The following is a 21,141-nucleotide window of genomic DNA, read 5'->3' as shown; positions in this document are numbered from 1 at the left end:
GTAACAATTCTCTGGCACTCAGTAACAATTCTGTCTGTCCCTGAGTAACAATTCTCTGGCACTCAGTAACAATTCTGTCTGTCCCTGAGTAACAATTCTCTGGCACTCAGTAACAATTCTGTCTGTCCCTGAGTATGAATTCTGTGGCCCTGAGTAACAATTCTGTGTCTGTGCGAGTAACAATTCTGTGTCTGTGCAAGTAACAATTTTGTGTCTGTGCGAGTAACAATTCTCTGGCACTCAGTAACAATTCTGTCTGTCCCTGAGTAACAATTCTCTGGCACTCAGTAACAATTCTGTCTGTCCCTGAGTATGAATTCTGTGGCCCTGAGTAACAATTCTGTGTCTGTGCGAGTAACAATTCTGTGTCTGTGCAAGTAACAATTTTGTGTCTGTGCGAGTAACAATTCTCTGGCACTCAGTAACAATTCTGTCTGTCCCTGAGTAACAATTCTCTGGCACTCAGTAACAATTCTGTCTGTCCCTGAGTAACAATTCTCTGGCACTCAGTAACAATTCTGTCTATCCCTGAGTATGAATTCTGTGGCCCTGAGTAACAATTCTGTGTCTGTGCGAGTAACAATTCTGTGTCTGTGCAAGTAACAATTTTGTGTCTGTGCGAGTAACAATTCTCTGGCACTCAGTAACAATTCTGTCTGTCCCTGAGTAACAATTCTCTGGCACTCAGTAACAATTCTGTCTGTCCCTGAGTAACAATTCTCTGGCACTCAGTAACAATTCTGTCTGTCCCTGAGTAACAATTCTCTGGCACTCAGTAACAATTCTGTCTGTCCCTGAGTAACAATTCTCTGGCACTCAGTAACAATTCTGTCTGTCCCTGAGTAACAATTCTGTCTGTCCCTGAGAATGAATTCTGTGGCCCTAAGAATTCTCTGGCACTCAGTAACAATTCTGTCTGTCCCTGAGTAACAATTCTCTGGCACTCAGTAACAATTCTGTCTGTCCCTGAGTAAAAATTCTGTGGCCCTAATAACGTTTCTGTGGCCCTAAGTAACAATTCTCTGGCACTGAGTAACAATTCTGTCTGTCCCTGAGTATGAATTCTGTGGCCCTAACTAGCGTTTCTTTGTCCCTAAATAACGATTCTGTGGCCCTCATTAACAAGTCTGTGTCCCTGAGTAATGGTTCTCTGTCCCTAAGTAACTTCTCTCTGTCCCCAATTCTCGTTTCTGTGGCCCTAACTCTGTCCCTGTCCCTAGTACAGAGCGGTCTGCCTCTGTTCAATGACTGCAGGCAAATGAAGATTTCCAAAATGGCCGCTATATATACCTCGACCATTACACAGTGCTGGCTGGCTGGCTGCTGATTGGCTGATGCGATCACATGTCGTTGAGGAATGCATTATGGGGCAGCGCGCCTTGTCTGCGCGCCTTCCCCGACATCCCCGCTCCGTCGCCGCACATGTCAGCCGCCATTTTCGGAAAAATTTCGATTCGCGCGTCCGAATTAGGCTGTTTTTCGGATTCGGCACGAATCGAAATTTTTCCGATATTCGACTCGAATTCCACTTCGGATGCTTCGATTCGCTCATCTCTATTTATGACATGACAAAGCTCCAATAGCCTTTTGGTCGCAATCATGATTTTAACCACTGTGCCATTTCTCTCTCTATGCAGAACAGGACATCTGAGAAAAGAGTGCTGATTTTCATGTTGGAGGAGAGTATAGAAGGTTGACTGTTAGCCTTTGGAATGATGATTCTACCAGTAAGCACAGGGACTTCCTCTGACAAGTGCTTTTGTAGTGTTTTTATAGTCCCTGTCTGTTTCTTCCATTTTCAGGGCATACCCTTAGGTTGTAGTCCGACAAGTCTACAATTTGCACCCTTGAACCTTGTTTTTGTACTCATTATAGATGATTATTATTTTTTTGCCTTTTTAACTTGTGTTATTGTATACATGTTTTTTTTTCTTTATTTTGCCTCTGATGATTGGTATTGTTGCCTTATTCCCCAATAAACAATCCTTCTTTCATTTTCAGTGTGTCAGGAAGTGTAGTAAACTCCTAGAACTGATTTCCTGGCAAAGCACCTGACTAGGTTTCCATCGTTGAACTTTTTCAAAGTTGGCAGAACGGCATTTCATTGTCAAGCCAACAGTGCCACGAAATCGACTTTGGCACAGCTTTTTGACCTTCTGCTCTCACGCTTGTATGAAAGGATCATGCGGTGATATTACTTCAAGTAGATGAAATGACTTCTTGATTTAACAAGAGGCATTTGTTAGTTGCTGAAATGTATGATGGCCCATCTAGTATGTTGGGGGTGAAAGCTGGAACTGTGGAGGTAGTTGCATAAGTCAGTGGGTTTCCTGTATATTGAGGTTTGAAACATGTCATCTCTGATGTATACTGTGGTGTCTTGCAAGTTGATGTGTGTTTAAATATTCCATTTTTAGTTTGATTGATGGGTGAAAAGTGTTGATCAATGAGTAAAATTGTTTTAGATTTTCTTCACCTTTTGTCCATATGAATAAAATATCATCAATATAGCGATAGTGTCTGTATGGTTTTTGTTGCATGCTGTTCAAGAATTTTTATTCCAGGTCAGCCAAAAAAAAAATTGGCATATTGGGGTGTCATTGTACTACCCATAGCAGTACCCATACATTGAAGATAGATGTCATTATTGAAAATGAAGCAGTTGTGTGTAAGTATGAATCAAAGAGCTGGGTAACATCCTCAGCAGTGTATTTGTGGTTTGGTGAGGATGATAAGGATCTGTGATTTGCAGCTAATCCATCCTTGTGAGGGATGTTACTATACAGAGATTCTATATCCATAGTGACTAGAAGTGTATTTGGTGGTAATTGCTGTATGTTGTTGATCTTGTTTAAAAAATCAGTGGTGTCATGCAGGAAACTAGCAGTATTCACGACTAACGCTTTGTTCATCCCTGTTATGAAGGGCTTACCTGGATTTCCTGGATTGTGGCTCTTGGGCAGTATGTAGAAGTCCCCGATTTCTGGATTATCCGGAATCACATTGATAAGTTCTGAATGTAGGTGGGCTGGTAGTGTTTTAATGAGACCTTTTATTACTTGGTAAAGTCCTGAGTCGGATCATAATCCAGTTTTTTATAGTAAGTAGCATTTTCCAGCTGCCTCTGGCCCTCTTGTATGTATTTGTATCCATCACAACAACTGCTCTCCCTTTATCCACTGGTTTGATGGTGATGGCCTAATTGTTGCTCAAATCATGTATAGCTCTTTGCTCCAGTTGTGAAAGATTGTACAGAATTTTCTTTTGCTGTGTGGATATCAGGGATGTAACTCGCAGTCTGAAGCTATCAATATAGGTGTCCAGTTTGGGGTTGCGTCCTTGTGGAGGTGTGAAGCAGCTGTTCTTTTTCTTTGTGTCACATTGGTCAATGGTCCCAGAATTCCTTTCATTACTGTGGAAATATTCTTTGAGCCTTAGTCTCCTGAAGAATTCTTCCATATCTGACAATAATTGCAAATGATCCAATTTAGTGGTTGGGCAGAATGTGAGGCCTTTGGAGAGGATGGTAATTCTGATTCAGAATGTTTATGATTTGACAAATTGATTATTCCAAGTTCCTCTGTTATATCAACATTTTCAGTCAGGTCAGCACATACACAAGGGATACCTTGAGATTCTGGATTGGATTCCTGATAGTAGGAGGTATAGATGTTTGGTTACTTTTATGTTTAGGTCGTATACAAAAGGTCTGGTCTTGGTGTAGCTTCTGAAGTGTTTTTTTGCTTCCCATTCATGGCAAGTTTTTGCAGTTGTCTTTGTACAGTTTCCAATTCAGTATTAATTTGGTTAATGCTGGTAGGGTCCAATGATGTTAGGGTTTCAAACAATGACTGCTTTGTTTTCTGATTGTTACCCTTTTTACATACATTTTTTGAATTAGGTTGTTCCTTAATCTCTCGCTGGTGCATCTGTAAAGTCCTTCTGCGTAAGGAGACGTGAGTGTATTTGCGCAAGGAGGCCTTGTGGTATGAGATTCCCCTTTTTACATCTTGAGAGAAAGAAGATATCACTGTTGATCTGTGTTTCTAATTAGGTTGGTTAACTGCTTCTTCATGCAGCATCTTCCATCTTGCTTGAGGAGATTGTAGTTTTAGCGCACTTGCGACAGAAACAATTGAGTACTGTCAATGATACTTTTTTTTGCACTAAGGTAGGGGATAGGAGAAGGGGTACTAAGTACTGCTTGGACCTTGAAGAAGGGCACATAGCCCGAAAGCTTGTCCTGAAAATCGTATGTTGGTGTAAATAAAAAAAGTATCACGAACAGTACTAAATTGTTTCTGTATATATCTGAGAAATTAAAAATTTCTGGGTTGATACTGAAAAAGTTCAATTTTAGGATCCACAGATCAATTATTAGAACTGGATTTCTCAACAAGGGTTCTGTGAAACCCAAGGATTCCTCCAGAAGTTGCTAGGGGTCCCTTGAGCAATGAGCAATTTCTGCCTCTCAGATAAGTTCCCACTGACGCTATTGATGTTTTAGCTATCTGTAAGAGGGTAATTCTTCCCAATGACCAAAAGAATAAGGAGAATTCTTCCCACTGACCATAACACCAGTGTATTAGGAGTTGTTTATATAGTCATTTTTAGCAGGGGTTCCCTGACACTGGAAAGTTATTTCATGGGTTCCTCTGTATTAAAAAGATTGATAAAGACTGCATTAGAGCATAAACTATTGATTGTCTGAAACGTTCCTGACCAATAAATCATTTGGGGCATCTCAAGATTATTTAATCTTTAATGGAAACTAGGAAACCCTATACTTCCACAAAACAAAGAAGGGTGAGGAAAGAATGCCAAATCAAACACACCAAATTCTTTACTCCTGCGCTGGGGATGGACTCAGCAGAGGCCAGAATGACAGTGTGAATGTTCTGGAATATGCAAGCTCTGAAGAAGAGGTTGAGTCCTCGAAAAGCGTCAGCCAGTTGGTCATCCAGGGTTCCATCGTTGTGGACTCAGATGCTATATGAATTGAACACCTTTGTTCATTCTGACATTCCTGTGTTTTATATGTCCATTGTGAGTATGATACCTACTTTTTTATTCTTTCAATAAATATTTTTAAACGATAATGCACTAGGCCAGTGCACTGTCTTTTTGTTTTTTCATTTGCATTGAGAAAAGAAGGGGACTTGTTGTATGCCACTAAGAGAACACACATGAAAATGGTCAGCACAGTGGCTAAATGGTTAACACTTCTGCCTAACAGTGCTATGGTCATTGGTTCAAATCCCACCCACAGCACCAGCTGCCTAGAGTTTTCATGTTCTCCTTGTGCCTGCATGTGTTTCCTCTGGGAACTCCAGTTTCCTCCCACACTCCAAAGACTTGCTGGTAGGTGAATTGGCTCCTGTCTAAATTGGCCCTAGTATGTGTATGTAAGTTAGGGACCTTAGATTGTACACTCCTTGAGGGTTAGGAACTGATGTGAATGTACAATATATATATGTAAAGCACTGCGTAAAAATGACAGCGCTATATAAGTAATAAATAAAAGTAACATATTTATTATACAATTAAAACAAGGTCTATCACAAATTATAAACTGTGACCATCTAACAATTTGCGGCTGAAATCTGAAATTATACATTTCAAATAGTCACATTTTGTGATTGATTTTCTTTTTACATGTATAATCCAAACCATGTGTGTTTTTTTTCTTGTTGACATACTTAGAGTTCCAATCTTTCCTCACCCTTCTTTGTTTTGTAGAGGTAGAAGGTTTTGTTGATTTTTTTTAATGTAGGGATGTGCCCACAGAGCAATTATATCCGATACAAGATGAATCCACCTTCTGGTTTGCTTGATATTCCTGAGACCGGAAAGTTATTTCATGGGTTCCTCTGTGATAAAAAGATTGATAAGGCGCACATGCATGGAGGCTCAAGATGGTGGTCGCACATTAACCTAGCTCCACTTTACCGTTCTCTCTTCCAGCTCCTCCGGAGCTATTTTTAGCAAACTGCAGCAGAGGAGCAAAGGTACTGCACCCATTTACAGATACCCATGGGAAAAATTGGGTGTCCCAGAACCGGATGATCCGTCAGGACGTGAGGCGGAGGTAACACATCACTCTGCTTTATCTCCCCCTTCTCTTATCCCCTACCTTACAGCAGACATTCTAGATCACAAGTTACATGGTCTTCTGCAGAGTTTATCCCATACTATATCTGCGGTAGTGGGGAAAATAGCACAGGAGCTTAGAGGGAGATAGTATTGATGGAAGAACATACAGACCACTTAGAAACCAAATTTAATGATCTGGTGCAGTATGTCCATGTACTGGAGGAAGATAATCATACTTTGAAACAACAGATGTCCCAGCTACAATCCTTACAAGAAGATTTGGAGAATAGGGAGCAGAAACAGAATCTCTCTATACGAGGCGCTCCTGAATCTGTAGGAGACGCTGATCTGCAAGATTATCTACGGGGTCTGTTCACTGCATTGGCCCTGTCGGTTCTGGACATATATTGGCAAATGGACAGGGTCCACCGCTCTCTTGCCCTGAAACCACCATTGGGCGCAAGGCCAAGAGACATCATTGTCCGGTTTCATACCTACGATAGTAAAGAATCTCTACTAAATGCCACATGTAACACTGCCTCGGTTGACTTTAGAGGGGAAAAAAGTCAAATTTATAGTGATCTGTCCCCTATCACATTATCTAAAAGATGTACACTTCATCCACTTACTCTTCACCTTCAGAAGCATTGCATTATATACAAATGGGGCTTTCCATTCAGGTTAACCGTAACCAAAGATGGCTCTCAACACACAATCGGAGATCCTCAAGAAGGAGAGGCATTTCTGCATAACCTAGGCCTACCTTCTCTCCCGGATGAAGCCTTAGCACTACCCCTACCCAAGCCAAGAGCGGTCAATACTCCTAACAAGATGTGGACACTGGCAAGATCCAGAAACAAGACACGTCTCCCGATTCGTCACTGCTCTCCTTCTTCCAGGTTATCTTCTGTTACCTGATGACGACACGCAAAATGCAGCTGATGCCACTTAAGACTTAATGTTTATTGACCTGTCCATCAATTTTGATATCCCCTTAAGGATAAATCCGATCTCCTATCGGGATCTTCTCAGGTGTTGTCCTGTTATTTGCTGTTTAATTTGGAAGAGAGAAGTGAAGTCTCCACCTGATTTTCATCCTCCCTATGTTGTCCCCAAACATCAACAGCTATTGCTGTAGATACCTGGGTGGCCTTGGTTGCTCAGGCATCCTCCATATTTTGGTCTCATATTATGCTTGCAAATCTTTTATGGATTTATTTGTTCTGTGTCGGCTAGCTTTTTTGCAACGCACTGGATGCGTCTTTCTCAGTAAATGTTTTCTGTGTTATTCTTTGTTAGAACAGCATGGCTTATTTGTCATTGCATACAATTGCTTCATGTTCAGAATACACCAACATGTCTTTATGACTATACTCTTGTAATGTTAAAGGCTTAAACTCAATGATGAAGATGTTGATAGCTCTTCCATCAGTCTAAGGCTGATATTATTCTTATCCAGGAAACACATTTCAAAAAGGGAAGCTCATTTAACTTTGCCCTCAGATATTTTCCCATAGCATACTCCGTTATGGAAAAGCAGGTGTCGCTCTTCTTATCAAGAAAGGTTGCCCTATACGGGTGGTATCCTCGGTACTAGATGCACAGGGCAGATTTTTACTACTGCAATGTCAATATGGTGATGTATATATTACAATTATTAACGTGTAGGCTCCTATTACTAACCAATTGGTGTTCTTTAGAGATTCTATCTCCCCGCTTTTGGCTTCTTCACGCCCCTTCACGATTATCAGAGGAGACTTTAATTTATCCATATCAGCTGCCCAAGATAGGAGATCCCTTCAGGGCCAACAGCCTTCAAAACATGTTTTGACACAGTCTACCTCCTTCCGCGAATGGATCAGAGGACATAAGCTGTTTGATATTTGACGAATACCACACCTGAGTGCTAAACAGTTTTCATTCTTCTCTCCGGAGCACCACATCTACACCAGACTAGATTACTTTTTGCTATCAACCCCCCCCTACTTAAACAGACAGTAAGCTCTGATATTGTCCCTAGCTCCTAGTCAGATCATTCTTTTTTGGCTTTAGATCTGTTTCTAGATCAATCAACTTCATGTATATGCCATTGGCACCTGAATGACACACTTTTACATCAACCAGATGTCAACATTTCTATTTCAAAAGTATTGGGTGAATTGTTTGAACTTAATACTGGATCTGTGTCAGCGTCCTCAACACTTTGGGAAGCTCACAAAGTATTTATTAGGGGTTGATTTATAATGGAAAGCTTATGTCTTAAGAAATCCCTGCTTCATCAGAAAACTGACCTTATTAACCAATTATCTCAAGCAGAAAAGAAACATATCGCTTCACCCTCTCTGCCTAAACTTTGCTTCGTGGTACAACTTAAAGATCAACTTAAAACACTTGAGGCCAGTTCTGTAGCAAATAAACTTCTATGAATGAAACAGAAGTTTTATCAATACGCTAATAAACCTCATAGGATGTTGGTTAAAAAACTGAAAGCACACTCGACTACTTCCGCTCCTGAATTTTTGTTTCATGCAGATGGCACTCCTACTTTTTGCCCCCAACAGATTTACCAAGTGTTTGGAGACTTCTATCGAAAACTTTACAACTGTTTATCACCAGACATACACCCCATCTTCCATAGAGATTCCTTCAACGCTTTTTAAGTTGTTAAGGAACTACTGTCACACAAAGCACCGGGCCCAGACGGGTTTTCGTACACCTATTACAAGCAATTTATCGCAGATATAGGCCCTGCCCTATTGGAATTCTACGCCTCTCTGCTGAGCGGAGAAGAACTTCATTCACAATTTCAACATTCTCATATCACAGTCATTCCCAAACCAGGCAAAAACCTAACAAAGCCAGCTAACTACAGGCCCATAGCATTATGAAACACGGATTATAAAATTTTTACAAAAATTTTAGCTAATAGTTTGGCTCCTTTGCATCCCAAAATCATACACAATGATCAGGTGGGATTTATCTTGGTGAGACAGGCAGGACACAACATTAAGCATACAATCAATTTATTTGACGTACTCCATGGCTCACGAACACCGGCTCTATTGCTAAGTTTGGATGCTCAGAAGGCATTTCACCGGTTGGGATAGACCTATATGTTTGAATTACTGTAACATGTGGGAATACAAGGGCCTTTTTTTAAAGCTATTATGGCACTGTATTTGCGGCCTTCCACACAGGTTAAGCTTCCCTATGCCACATCCGATACTTTTCCCATGCTCAACGGAACTAGACAGGGATGCCCTCTGTCCCTGCTCCTATTTGTGTTTTGTCTTGAACCATTAGTAGTAGCAATCAGAGTGCACCCTGACATAGCGGGATTGACTGTGAGGGGGAAGGAATATAAACCTCCACTTTTTGCAGATGATGTTCTATTGCCTATTACTAAACTACACTTGTCATTACCTGCTTTGCATAAACTTTCACAATCTTTTAGTGATCTATCTGGCTATAAAATAAATACTTCAAAGACGGAAGCTATGCCCCTTAATATTCCATCCCAAGACCTTTCATTGCTCCAACAAAATTACTTATACCACTGGTGCATGTCATCTATTAAATACCTTGGCACTCATATAACTCCAACTTATGCTCAGTTGTTTGAGGCTAACTATCCTCCACTGTTTTGGGAAATCAGTGCTCTCCTAAATCAATGAGATGCTTATAAGATATTTTTCCTGGGTAGGGTAAATGTGTTAAAGATGTCAATTCTGCCAAAGCTACTTTACCTTTTTGAGACTCTCCCAGTTGCGATCGCACAAGCTCAACTGCAAACTCTACAACGAGCATTTCTTAGATTTATTTGGCATGCCAGAAAGCTTCAAATAGGGTGAAAGGGTCTTTTGGTATCTAAAAATAACAGAGGCTTAGGCACTCATTTGAGACAAACGCTATCATGGTTTACCCAAAAACCTCAGAAAAGAGGGGCAGAGATTGAACTAGACTATATTTATCAGATCCACACATGTTCTTTGTTACACCCTTTTCATTATGCATTACCTCAGTACCCTCCCCCTCTTTTGCTTGAATCTATGAAATTTACCCTCAAAGTCTTGTCAACTTGTGTGAAATCTCAACAGTTATTGTCCATATGCTCTCCATTGTTGAATGTTTAATATAATCCGGAGCTCCCAGATAGTCTGTCTTAAACACAGATGAGCTCTTGGGCTATTAATGGGATATTTCAACTCTGTCAGCTGATCCATCTGGTCTTGTGCAGGATTCGGTCATTTGAGGAGATAAGGGTGTGGAAATCCACAATACCTGTATCAGCCAGATATACCTATTTACAGTTCCATCATTTTTTTTCCCATTCCTTCAATTCTTTTCTAACACTAGATCGTCGCACAGATTTTGAGAGGATAGCTGTTAAAGGTCCCTCCAAACAACATCTTATTACCTTTATATAAACTACTTTTCAATAAAAGGTACTCTTGTTAATTACCCTCACCATTGTGTATAAAGAAAACTTATATAAAATATTGATGCATTGGTGCAAGACCCTTGTAGTGCTTCATGCGATCAGCCCAAATCTGTCTGACAAGTGCTGGAGGTGCATGGGAGGAGTAGGCACCTTAGCACACATCTTTTAAGAGCGAGCTTTGCAATCAGGTAAATGGAATATCTTACAGCTCTAGTGGGTGATTACTCATTTTCGATCTATTTGGGAAATATGGAATCATTCTCCTTTTGGTAGACTTCCTTCCTCTCCCCCCATCTAGCTCAGACACCTCTTTATGTACCGAGCCTCTGAAAAACAATGAAACCCAACGATTTGCAGGCTTATGTTGTTTTATGCTTTTCTTTGCGTGTGGTTTTCTTTTATTGCAACATTTAAAGTGTTGTTGTAACTTTGTTCTGGAAAAAAATGGGCTTTAGCCTTTGGCCAATTAATCATTTGGGGCATCTCAAGATTATTTAATCTTTAATGGAAACCCTGTATTTCCGCAAAACAAAGAAGGGTGAGGAAAGAATGGGACTTGTGTGCCACTAAGAGAAAACACATAGAAATAGGCAGCACAGTGGCTAATTGGTTAGCACTTCCGCCTGGCAGTACTAGGGTTGTTGGTTCAAATCTGCACCCCCTGCCTGGACTTTGCATGTTCTCCCTGTGCCTGCATGGGTTTCCTCCAGGCATTCTAGCTTCCACCCACACTACAACGACATGCTGGTAGGGGAATTGGCTCCTTTCTAGTATGTGCATGCATGAATGTGACTTAGGGACCTTAGATTGTACACCCCTTGAGGGTTAGGGACTGATGTGAATGTACTATATATGTAAAGCACTGCTTAAAATGCCAGTAATATATAAGTACCTAAAAATAAAAGTAACAGCTTTATTATACAATTAAAACCAAGGTCTATCACAAATCATAAAATGTGACCATCTAACAATTTGTGGCTGAAATTATACATTTCAAATGGTCACAATTTATAATTTGTGATGGTTTGACTTTTACATGTAAAAAGAAAAACAAACCATGTGTGTTTTTTTTCTCTGGTTGACATACTTAGAGTCCCACTCTTTCCTCACCCTTCTTTGTTTTGTAGAGATAGAAGGTTGTGCTGCTTTTTTTTTTTTTCTATGTAGGGATGTACCCACAGAGCAATTATTATAAGATACAAGATGAAACCACCTTCTGGTTTGCTTGATATTTAATCTTTAATAACTTTTCAAAAAACTTGTGATGCTCACATTATTTATATTTACGTTAACTAACAGACAGTGAACCTTCCCATAAGATTATACTATTAGTCCATTTAATGTATTTTGAACATGTTTTTCCATCTATAAAAGCCTCCCTTGTGTACACATTTATAAGCCCTGAAACGTTATTGCACCTCACCCTCTTGGATGTGATGTCTGTAGCCTCAATTCAGAGCAGTTACTAAAGTAACATTCTATAGTATTCCCCCTCCTGGAAGCTACATAGAAGGTAGATAAGGTGGTGAGGGGAGGAGCTGGGCCAATGCAAATAGTAATTTTACACTTGCAGAACAGGAAAGGGCTAAGTACAAGAAGGAAGATGCATGTGCTAAGGAATTTTGGAGTAGTCGTATTTTCTAGCTACTTCAAAGGCATATTGTAAATGAATAAAAAGTCACTGATGGAAAAGAAAGAAACATTTAAATTGTGTAAATTTTCTAAGCTTCTACCTGCAGTTTTAAGTTGGTAACATGGTTTCTATAAAATTACAAGTTCACTTCTTTTTTTTTTTAACTCCCTCTCTCCACATACAAACCCCGGAGCGCAGCATGTCATTGTAAAACATTACACTTCTTTCCCTTTCCAGTCCGGTGTGCACAGGTTTTCTTCTAGAAAATGTCCAAATATGTAAAGTCAAAATGTTTCGCAAATTAACCCCCAACAAAAGGCTGAATCTGTCTAGGTTCGGGGTACAGCACAGATCATGTGAATCTGAGGAGGCGTGGTAATTCCTATTGCAGGAGTGAGGTCCAGAACAGCCCCAGGAGGAGCCTGGAAGGTGAAATTTTGCAGCAATATTGTAAAGAAGAGGAACAGTTCCATTTTAGCCAAGTTCTCCCCAGCACAGCTTCTCTTACCTAATAAAATAGATAAATGCATAAATTATACCACACACTTGCTCAAACAACTTTTATTCCTTAAGGTTCCTTTCACACAGAGCAATAGGATCCACCTATCTTTTTTTCAGGAGGACCTGGGCAGACCATCCATTGCCCTTTAAGTATAGGCACATGTAAATTGGCATGTGTCCATTTCCACCTCCCTGCATCTGATCCACTAAAAAACAGATGGGCAGGGATACATTCCCTGCCTGTCTAGTAGATCAGATGACAGCCAGATGCAAATGGACAGGTGGTCCATTTCAATCCAGCAGCCCATAGATGACAACAGGCTATGTCCATGTTCACTCTACATAAGCAGAGAAGACACAGACTTGTCATCCACCTGCTGCTCACCAGGGATCAGTGACCAGATCCCCAATGAGCATTTTGATACCCCAGGCAGAGTCCGCCAGTCTGAAAGGGACCTTATAGTGGATGTCCATAAATATCAGCCTCTGCACTAAAGTATTTCGTATTTCCTTTGATCATTTAATCATGGTTTTAAAATAAAAAAAAAAAGCTTTTAAGTGAAAGTCAATGTACATTCATTTTGGGTGCATTAACCAACATTAGTTTTGGAAAGTTTTTTTGCAATGTGTAAAGCTATGAATGTTGTGCGAATGGGGCAAAATGTAATGCTCTTAAGGCTTTTTTTGGACTTCCGGTTCCGGCGCCGGATGCTGTGACACGCGGGACCCGCGGCTCCCGGGATCCCGGCCATACAAAGCCTGCTGAATGCCTCAGGGTCCCCCGCTACTTAGCCTAAGGGTGCCCCTTACCTTCCGGCGGTGGCCCCAGCATGGAGCGGTACCTTCTGCCGGCACAGTCCGGCCATGAGTCGGCGGCTGGAGCGGAGGGATGCGGCTCTCCCCCTCCTGCAGCCAAGATGGTCGACACTGCATGTCACACAATGGACACAGGCACAGAACGGGATCGCATTGTGGGAACAGGTATGCCAGAGTCTCACATTAACCTCCTCACTGCCTCTTCACTCTCATCTGACACTGATTGCCTTAATGAGCAATATATCAAAATAGCTCAGGCAGTGTCCGCTATGTTGCTACCCAATATCACACAGGCTGTAGATAAAGCTGTCATAATGGGCATTGCACAGCTGAGAAAGGATTTGAGCGAACATTCTAAACGATTATCTGAGGCTGAACACCGCCTATCTGATTTAGAAGATGAAGTACATTCAATGCAAGCGGCTACTTCACAATCCAATTGTATACAGCAAAGTATTTTGGATAAAATTGATGATCTGGAAAATCGATCACGTAGGAATAATTTACGCATTGTGGGTCTTCCAGAATCTTTTACTGCAGGTTCTCTCCCCGACCTCTGCTCAGCACGGATCCCGGCCGCGTTAGGCCTATCCTCATCTTGTCAGGTGGAGAGAGCTCATCGCCTGGGGCCTCCGTCTACCGAACGCCGTATGCCACGTTCAGTGATTGTCCGCTATCTCAACTATGCTGACCGCATGGCGATCCTCACCTCCTTTCGTAACTCACGCTCTCTGCAGATTGAGGGTCACAAATTACTACTATTTGCGGACTACTCGCAGGAAGTGTCGCGTAAACGGAAAGCATTTCAGCAAGTATGTGCCTCTCTTTACCAGAAAGGAATAAAGTTCACATTGGCGTATCCGGCCACGCTACGTTTCACTACACCATCTGGGGTCTCCAAATCCTTTGTTCATCCTGAAGAAGCTCTCCAATATCTCCAGGACCACCTAACCGACGGGGATCCGTCGACACAGCATACGGGTGGAAATCGTGGTTCCAGAGATCAACGCAGTCCTCGTAAAGACCCACCTAAACGTCAACGCACCATTCCATCTTCCTCTAAATCTCGTCCGCCTTGAAGGCCTATGAGGCCATTAGTCTCTACATTAAAGCTTCAAGCTTTTTTTTTTGGTCCGATTGGTTCAGATGAGAAAGTATTTCTATATATTTTTTTTTTTTTTTTTTAACGGTATCTCTACTTATTTACTGGAATGCTCACGCATTCTAAAGTCTGAGCCTTTTCGGGTGTTCAGCACTAGTTATTTAAGCATTATTTGTTTGGCACAGTGTCTTAAAACGTTCACATGTTTCAATGTCATGTTCTATACATATGTATGCCTGAATTTTACTGCCTCATTCCTGCGTGTGCCTTGCTCCATGCATCGGCAGTGCTGCGGGGGGAGGGGTGCTGGAGCCGTTGTTGGGAATACGTTTGAGGGACGCCCTCCCGCATCTCAACAATTATAATTTGGCCCCTGGGGCAGGCTCATCTCACTGCTACTCCCGGTCACGCTAATGTTGGTGGATACAGCATGCGGAATGACGTGAAGTCCTTTATACTGTTTTGGTATATTGTATGTTTTGAATTTTTGTTGGGCTTTCCTAGGGCCCTTGCTCCTGTCTTTGCTTTCTCTTCCCTTCTTTCTCTTCAATCCCACTTTTATTTTTTTGGAGATCTCCTCAGTTTTCCGAGACCAGATTTACACCACTCCCATCCGCTTTGCATAACAGCGCTAAATGTCTCCATATCTCTAATTGGTAAGTTCCTTATCTTTTTACAACACATTTCACATCAGCTAGAATGACACGTATTTTTTCTTGGAATGTTAAGGGCCTCAGATCCCCTCACAAACGCATGGCAGTATTACGACATTTGCGGCGCTTGCGTGCAGATATAGCTCTACTCCAGGAGACTCATCTCACACAACCTGACTTTGTTCGTATGCGAAAACTCTGGGTGGGTCATGTCTTCGGCTCCTCCTCCCTAAAGAATAAAGCAGGGGTACTTATTCTTATTCACAAGAGGCTTAATCCTGAATTGGTATCTATGGAAGCGGACACCGAGGGACGTTTTATAGCAGCGCATATCAAACTCGGATCCCAGGAGTTGGTTCTAGCTAGTATATACGCACCTAACTCCCTGACGAGGCAGGTTTTTCAAGGCCTGTCTTCACGGCTGGCAACATATATCCACAAGCCGCTTGTCATGGGAGGCGACTTTAATTCTGTCATGCAGGAGCGGGAGGATAAATTGCAGAGTGTTGACCGTGATTCTCGCTCTTCTCAGACTTCCCGTCCAATGCCTACTCTACTTTGCAGCTTCGTAGAAGCACTGCAAATTACTGATATTTGGCGCTTGACCCATCCAGATAGTAGAGATTACACCTTTTACTCTCCTGTTCATCACTCCTTGTCTAGAATCGATTATATTTTTTGTAACCCCACAATACTGCATCATGTTGTATCATCTGCCATACATGACATAGCCATATCAGATCACTCTCCAATTTCTATTACTATAAATTTTCTAGATCCTACACCTCATCCTAGGATATGGCGCTTCCCCTCATTTCTGGCGAATAATCAGGAGCTTTCCCGGCAGTTACAAGACACCTGGGTAGATTTCCAAACTACTAATGCGGCCCATATTTCCAATCCAAATCTATTTTGGGATGCGGGGAAGGCGGTACTACGTAGCAAAATTATTGCCTTTACGTCCGCTTATAAAAAAAGAATTCTGCATAACTTCACTGAGGCTAGCAACCTTCTTAGACTGACTCAAAGAAGGATGACGGACTCAAATACGCAGGAAAACAGGAAGGCTTGGGCAGATGCTAAAAACCAGTTCAACACTTGGGCGGCAGCTCAGGAAGAACTTAATCATTCATTCCTTGACTTACAGTATCACAGGTTTGGTAACAAACCAGGCAAACTCCTGGCGCGCTTGTGTAGGAAGCCTTTTACCCCTACGCAATTCACCTCTCTAAAAGATTCTCAGGGGTCAGTTAAACAATCTCCGGAAGAGATTATTTCTATTCTGGAAAGTTTTTACGCAAATTTATATGGGCCGGATCCTATAGACCAGGCACGGGCACACTCATTTCTTGACAGTGTTAATCTACCACAAATAGATCCAATAGCACTGCAATCTCTAAATGCCCCGATATCACAAGCGGATATTTGCTCAGCTATTAGTTCTCTAGCCAATGGTAAAGCCCCAGGCCCGGACGGGTACACCTCTGAATTTTACAAACTTATGGCTAAATCCCTCTCTCCTACTTTACAGTTGGTATATCAGTCTATCCAGGAGAGCGGGGTGTATCTCCCATCGGCCTCGCAAGCCCACATTAAACTAATAGCCAAAAAAGGTAAAGACCCTTCGGACCCTGGTTCTTATCGTCCGATTTCTCTCCTTAATCTGGATGCAAAGATCCTCTCCAAAATCATAGCTAACCGCTTGGCCAGTATCTTACCCTCTCTTATTCATCCTTCTCAAGCGGGTTTTATAAAGGGGCGGTCGGCCACGTCAAATATCCGCAAAGTGCTCACAGTTCTACATCAGGCCAAAAATAACCCATTACAGGATCTAGCGATTATTTCCCTTGACGCTGAAAAAGCTTTTGACAATGTTAGTTTTCAATGGCTTCATTCAGTCCTCTCTAAATTTGGCTTTTCCGGTCCATTTACGCGTCTAATTCGGGCTATGTATTCCGCCCCCATGGCTCAGGTAGTTGCAGCGGGAAAAATATCAAACCCCATACCACTACATAAGGGTACAAGACAAGGCTGTCCACTGTCCCCCCTGCTTTTTAATTTAGCCTTAGAACCACTAGCCCGCTTCTTGTTGTTTCAGTCGCAACTTCATGGCATTCACATTGCCCAACAAGATCTTCGCCTAGCTTTATTTGCAGATGACATATTAATATTTACTTCCAACCCGACCCTAGACTTACCATATATTCAGTCCATTTTCGCAGATTTTCGGAGTTGCTCGGGTCTCCGAATTAATTTTGCGAAAAGTGAGGTTCTTCCTTTATATCACGCTAGACTTCCTGATTGGGCTGGTAAATCACTTTTCAGAATTAATACTAACCATATTACTTATCTAGGTATTAAAATTGGGAAATTAGCTTCGTCCCTTTATTCTCTTAACTACTCGCCAGTAATACAAAAAATCTTAGGGGAATTAGAAATGTGGAAAGAACTGCCGCTATCACTTATGGGTAGAGCCCACCTCTTCAAGATGACGAGTTTCCCGAAGCTTTTATATCCTCTTCAAACTATCCCTCTCCTACTCAAACATACGGATATAGTCAGGTTGAACAAAGCGATTTCCAGTTTCCTATGGAGGGGGCGCCGTCCGCGTATAGCTATATATAAGCTGTTTCTCCCTAGATGTGAGGGCGGTCTGGGCCTTCCCAACATTAGGCTTTATAATTTATCTTGCATGTTACGGGTATGTATAGATTGGATCTCCCGATCGTCCATGTTTTCCAATTACCAACTTGAAACTGCCATGGTGAGTCCGTTTGATCTGGCGGCCCTTTTACATTCTAATTCCAACTCACTTCCTCCACATCTCAAAAATAACCCACTCATACGAGATACACTATTCACATGGAGGGAGGTCAGACGTAGACTAGGAGTTTCTCCCTGGTTGTCTCGTTTTCTCCCTATTCACCACAATCCTTCCTTCTCTGTCGCTCAACATTATGCAGCCTATGAAATATGGTATAACCAGGGTCTTAGACTTGTGAGCCAACTGTATGACTCTGCATCAGGATCTCCCCTTCCGTTTCAACAGATTCTTAGCTCATTTGCTTTGCCTTCCCACCATTTTTTGTATATCTTGCAAGTTAGGAATTATGTGAATTCCATAGCGCAAAACAAGTCCATTCGTTTTTGCTCGACCATGATTGAAGTCCTTGTAAGGAATCAAAAATACAACATATCTAATATTTATGGTCAACTGTCTATGCTCTACGCAAAACCGTTGGAATCCTATACTTCCATCAAATCGTGGATACGGGACTTTGACAATGCTTTCACAGCGGAGCAAATACTCACAGGTTTTAACACCACCTGTGCGTTCAATACGAACGCATTTTGGAGGGAGCAGCAATTCAAAATTATGCACCATGCCTATTTGCCTTGCTTATATTCCCGAGCTGACTTAATGATCTCTAAATGCCCGCTCTGTGGTTCAAACAAGCCATCACTTCACCACAGGTTCTGGAAATGCCCATTGGTTTCTACCTTTTGGAACCAACTTTTGAACTTTGTGCTTTTCATCACTACTCTTCCGTTACCTAGAGATCCTCTGCTACTTCTTTTCGGCAACTTGGAAGTTTCAGTGTCTGCTGCCCCACACCGTCATCTTGCTCTGTTCAGAGCAGCCAAACCATGGCTATCCATTTGCTTGATGGCGGCGAGAAAGTCCATCTTGAAAAAATGGGTTTCCAACTGCCCGCCTACCATCTCGGATGTCAAAATGGAACTCAATTTCCTACTTCGAATGGATAGGCTCAGCATGCATATCGCTCCTTCCACATCATGAGAGGAAAGGTTCAACCGCAAGTGGGGTCAATATATCTCAAGAGTACTCCCTACCTTGGAGCCCCAGCACCCCTCTCACGGACTTTTAAACTAGTCATAAGATAGTTTATTGGATATTCCTGATACATTGAGTTATTGTTTAGGGGGACATTTGAAGGCTAATTTATTTATTAGTGCTGTGTTTTTCTTAGAAAATTCTTTTGCTATTCCTACGATCTACTCTCCATCCACTTTGGCGCTCTGGCCTTTTACTTTCTCTCTCCTCTCCTTGTTGACTCTTTGGGATGTGTTCCCCTACTAGCTCACCTTCATACATACTGCTGCGCTGATTCCCAATGTACCATACTATTCTAATACTCTATCATCTTATTATCCTTTTATCCTAATTTCTATATCTTGGTATGTTTTTCTGGCCTCAGACTTCTGGCACATAACCTCTTGTTCTCCATTCCTCCCTCTTTCCTTCCCTGTAGGCTTATTCTTTCTATGCTGGCTCTTTCAGTCTCTTGCTCCTATTTTCCTTCTGCTATATTTCTACCTTCTGTTCTCATTTTTCTTTCACTCCTTAATCTTATGCACAATGACCTTCCTCTTGGTCGTTATGACAAATGGTCAACATTGCGCATATCGCTTATCCTATTTGCTCATACCTACGAATATATATGCGTGATATATATATGTGTATATATATATATATATGTATATTTCTTTAAATCCTGCATATTCACCCTCAAGTCCTTGTACCCTGATTCTTTACACGATGTCTATTTTCTCTTAAGAAACTTTTAGCTCTACAAATTTCTCTACTCTTTCGGGGCTTTTGCAACATGTTTATGAGTAAAATTGTCATCCTGGAATCTATTCACCTGATTTGGCATGTTGCCACGCTATGACTACTGACAAACTTCATCGTTGGTTAATGTGTGTGTACAATAAAACCCAATAAAGTTTCTTTTAAAAAAAAAAAGGCTTTTTTGCTTCTGGTGAAATGCTCTTAGGCCATTGTTTTAGGCTATTTTTGGTCAAATGTTTTTGGAATATTGTTTAAGCATTTTGACTAGAATAGAAAATAGCTTCAGACTATTGTCTCTTCTAGTTTGTTTTTAGTTTCTCTTCTGGCCAAATAGTAGAACGTTGTTGGGCTATTGTTTTAGGCGATTCTCTTCTGGCTGGATGTTTTTAAGCTATTTTTGTTTAGGATTGAATGTTCTTAGGGTATTAGGAAATGTTGCATTTTCCCTGCAAAAAAGGAAACTAAAAATATATATTGCATATATTAAAAAACTCTAGGACTATTATCTGTGGCTTTTGCACAAATGATGATACATTGGCACAGCAACGTTTAATATGTATTATAAATAGGTAATTTAAAGTCCCTCTTTTATTATGAATAATGCATTATAGTCCCACAGTATATTACCTGCTGAGAAAGGCATAAAAGCTTCATTTCGTAAGAACTGTCCGTTGGCATTCAAAAAATGCTGAGGGTAAAATTCTTCTGGTTTCACAAAGTAAGTCTTATCTCGTAAAACAGTTGTCAGCGATGGAATAATGTAAGTTCCCTGAATAAAGATAAAATTATTTTGATGGCACAAAAAGAAAGATGGAGATGGTGTAAAATGAGTAAAGGAGGAGAGTCGAGAGAAGGGTTGGTAATTTTTTTCAGAAGTTTAGTGACAATTCCAGTCTAAATAATGTGGTGCACAGGGTCAGAGTCTGGGCTAGACCACCAAAGCCCAGGCTTACGCTATCATGGTCACTAGGGGTAGTGCTTTGCTGTTCAAGCCACCTGACATGCAGAAAGAGAAAGCCCAAACTTCAAATGTCATAATAGTCAATCATGAATGAGTTACTTAAAAGCATTATATGGAACCATCTACTAATTTCAGTCAAGGCTCCTCACTGCTAGAGCCCAAGGGGCCTTCATCCTGTGCAAACCCTGGCTTTATAACTCAAGCTGAGTGCCTGTATGAGCCTGGCTTGTAGAAGATGAGAGCTTTTCTGCCCTGTGACCACTGTCTGTGGAGTTAAGGTCTGACATAACACTATATCCAATACTTTTTAAAGTTTTATTTTGAGGTTAAAGGCTTCACGCAGTTTG

General features: G+C 41.3%; 1 protein-coding gene across 1 annotated transcript in view; it reads right to left on the bottom strand.

Annotated features, from left to right (window-relative positions):
- Positions 1–9,099: 9,099 nt before the first annotated feature.
- The window catches only part of LOC149455565 (cytochrome P450 2K1-like), a 37,564-nt gene continuing 25,522 nt past the window's right edge, over positions 9,100–21,141 (bottom strand). The window contains exons 8-9 of the mRNA XM_089686014.1: positions 20,461–20,602; positions 9,100–12,675 (exon numbers count right to left, since the gene is read on the bottom strand). Of these exons, the coding sequence (XP_089542140.1) occupies positions 12,497–12,675; positions 20,461–20,602 (321 nt within the window). The 3' untranslated portion in view covers positions 9,100–12,496. The remainder of the gene's footprint in view (positions 12,676–20,460; positions 20,603–21,141) is intronic.

Source organism: Staurois parvus, unplaced genomic scaffold (genome assembly GCF_062004578.1).
Source record: "Staurois parvus isolate SC_StPar_1 unplaced genomic scaffold, SC_StPar_1.0 ptg000390l, whole genome shotgun sequence".
Lineage (NCBI taxonomy): Eukaryota > Metazoa > Chordata > Amphibia > Anura > Ranidae > Staurois > Staurois parvus.
This window is presented reverse-complemented; position numbering and strand designations above follow the sequence as displayed.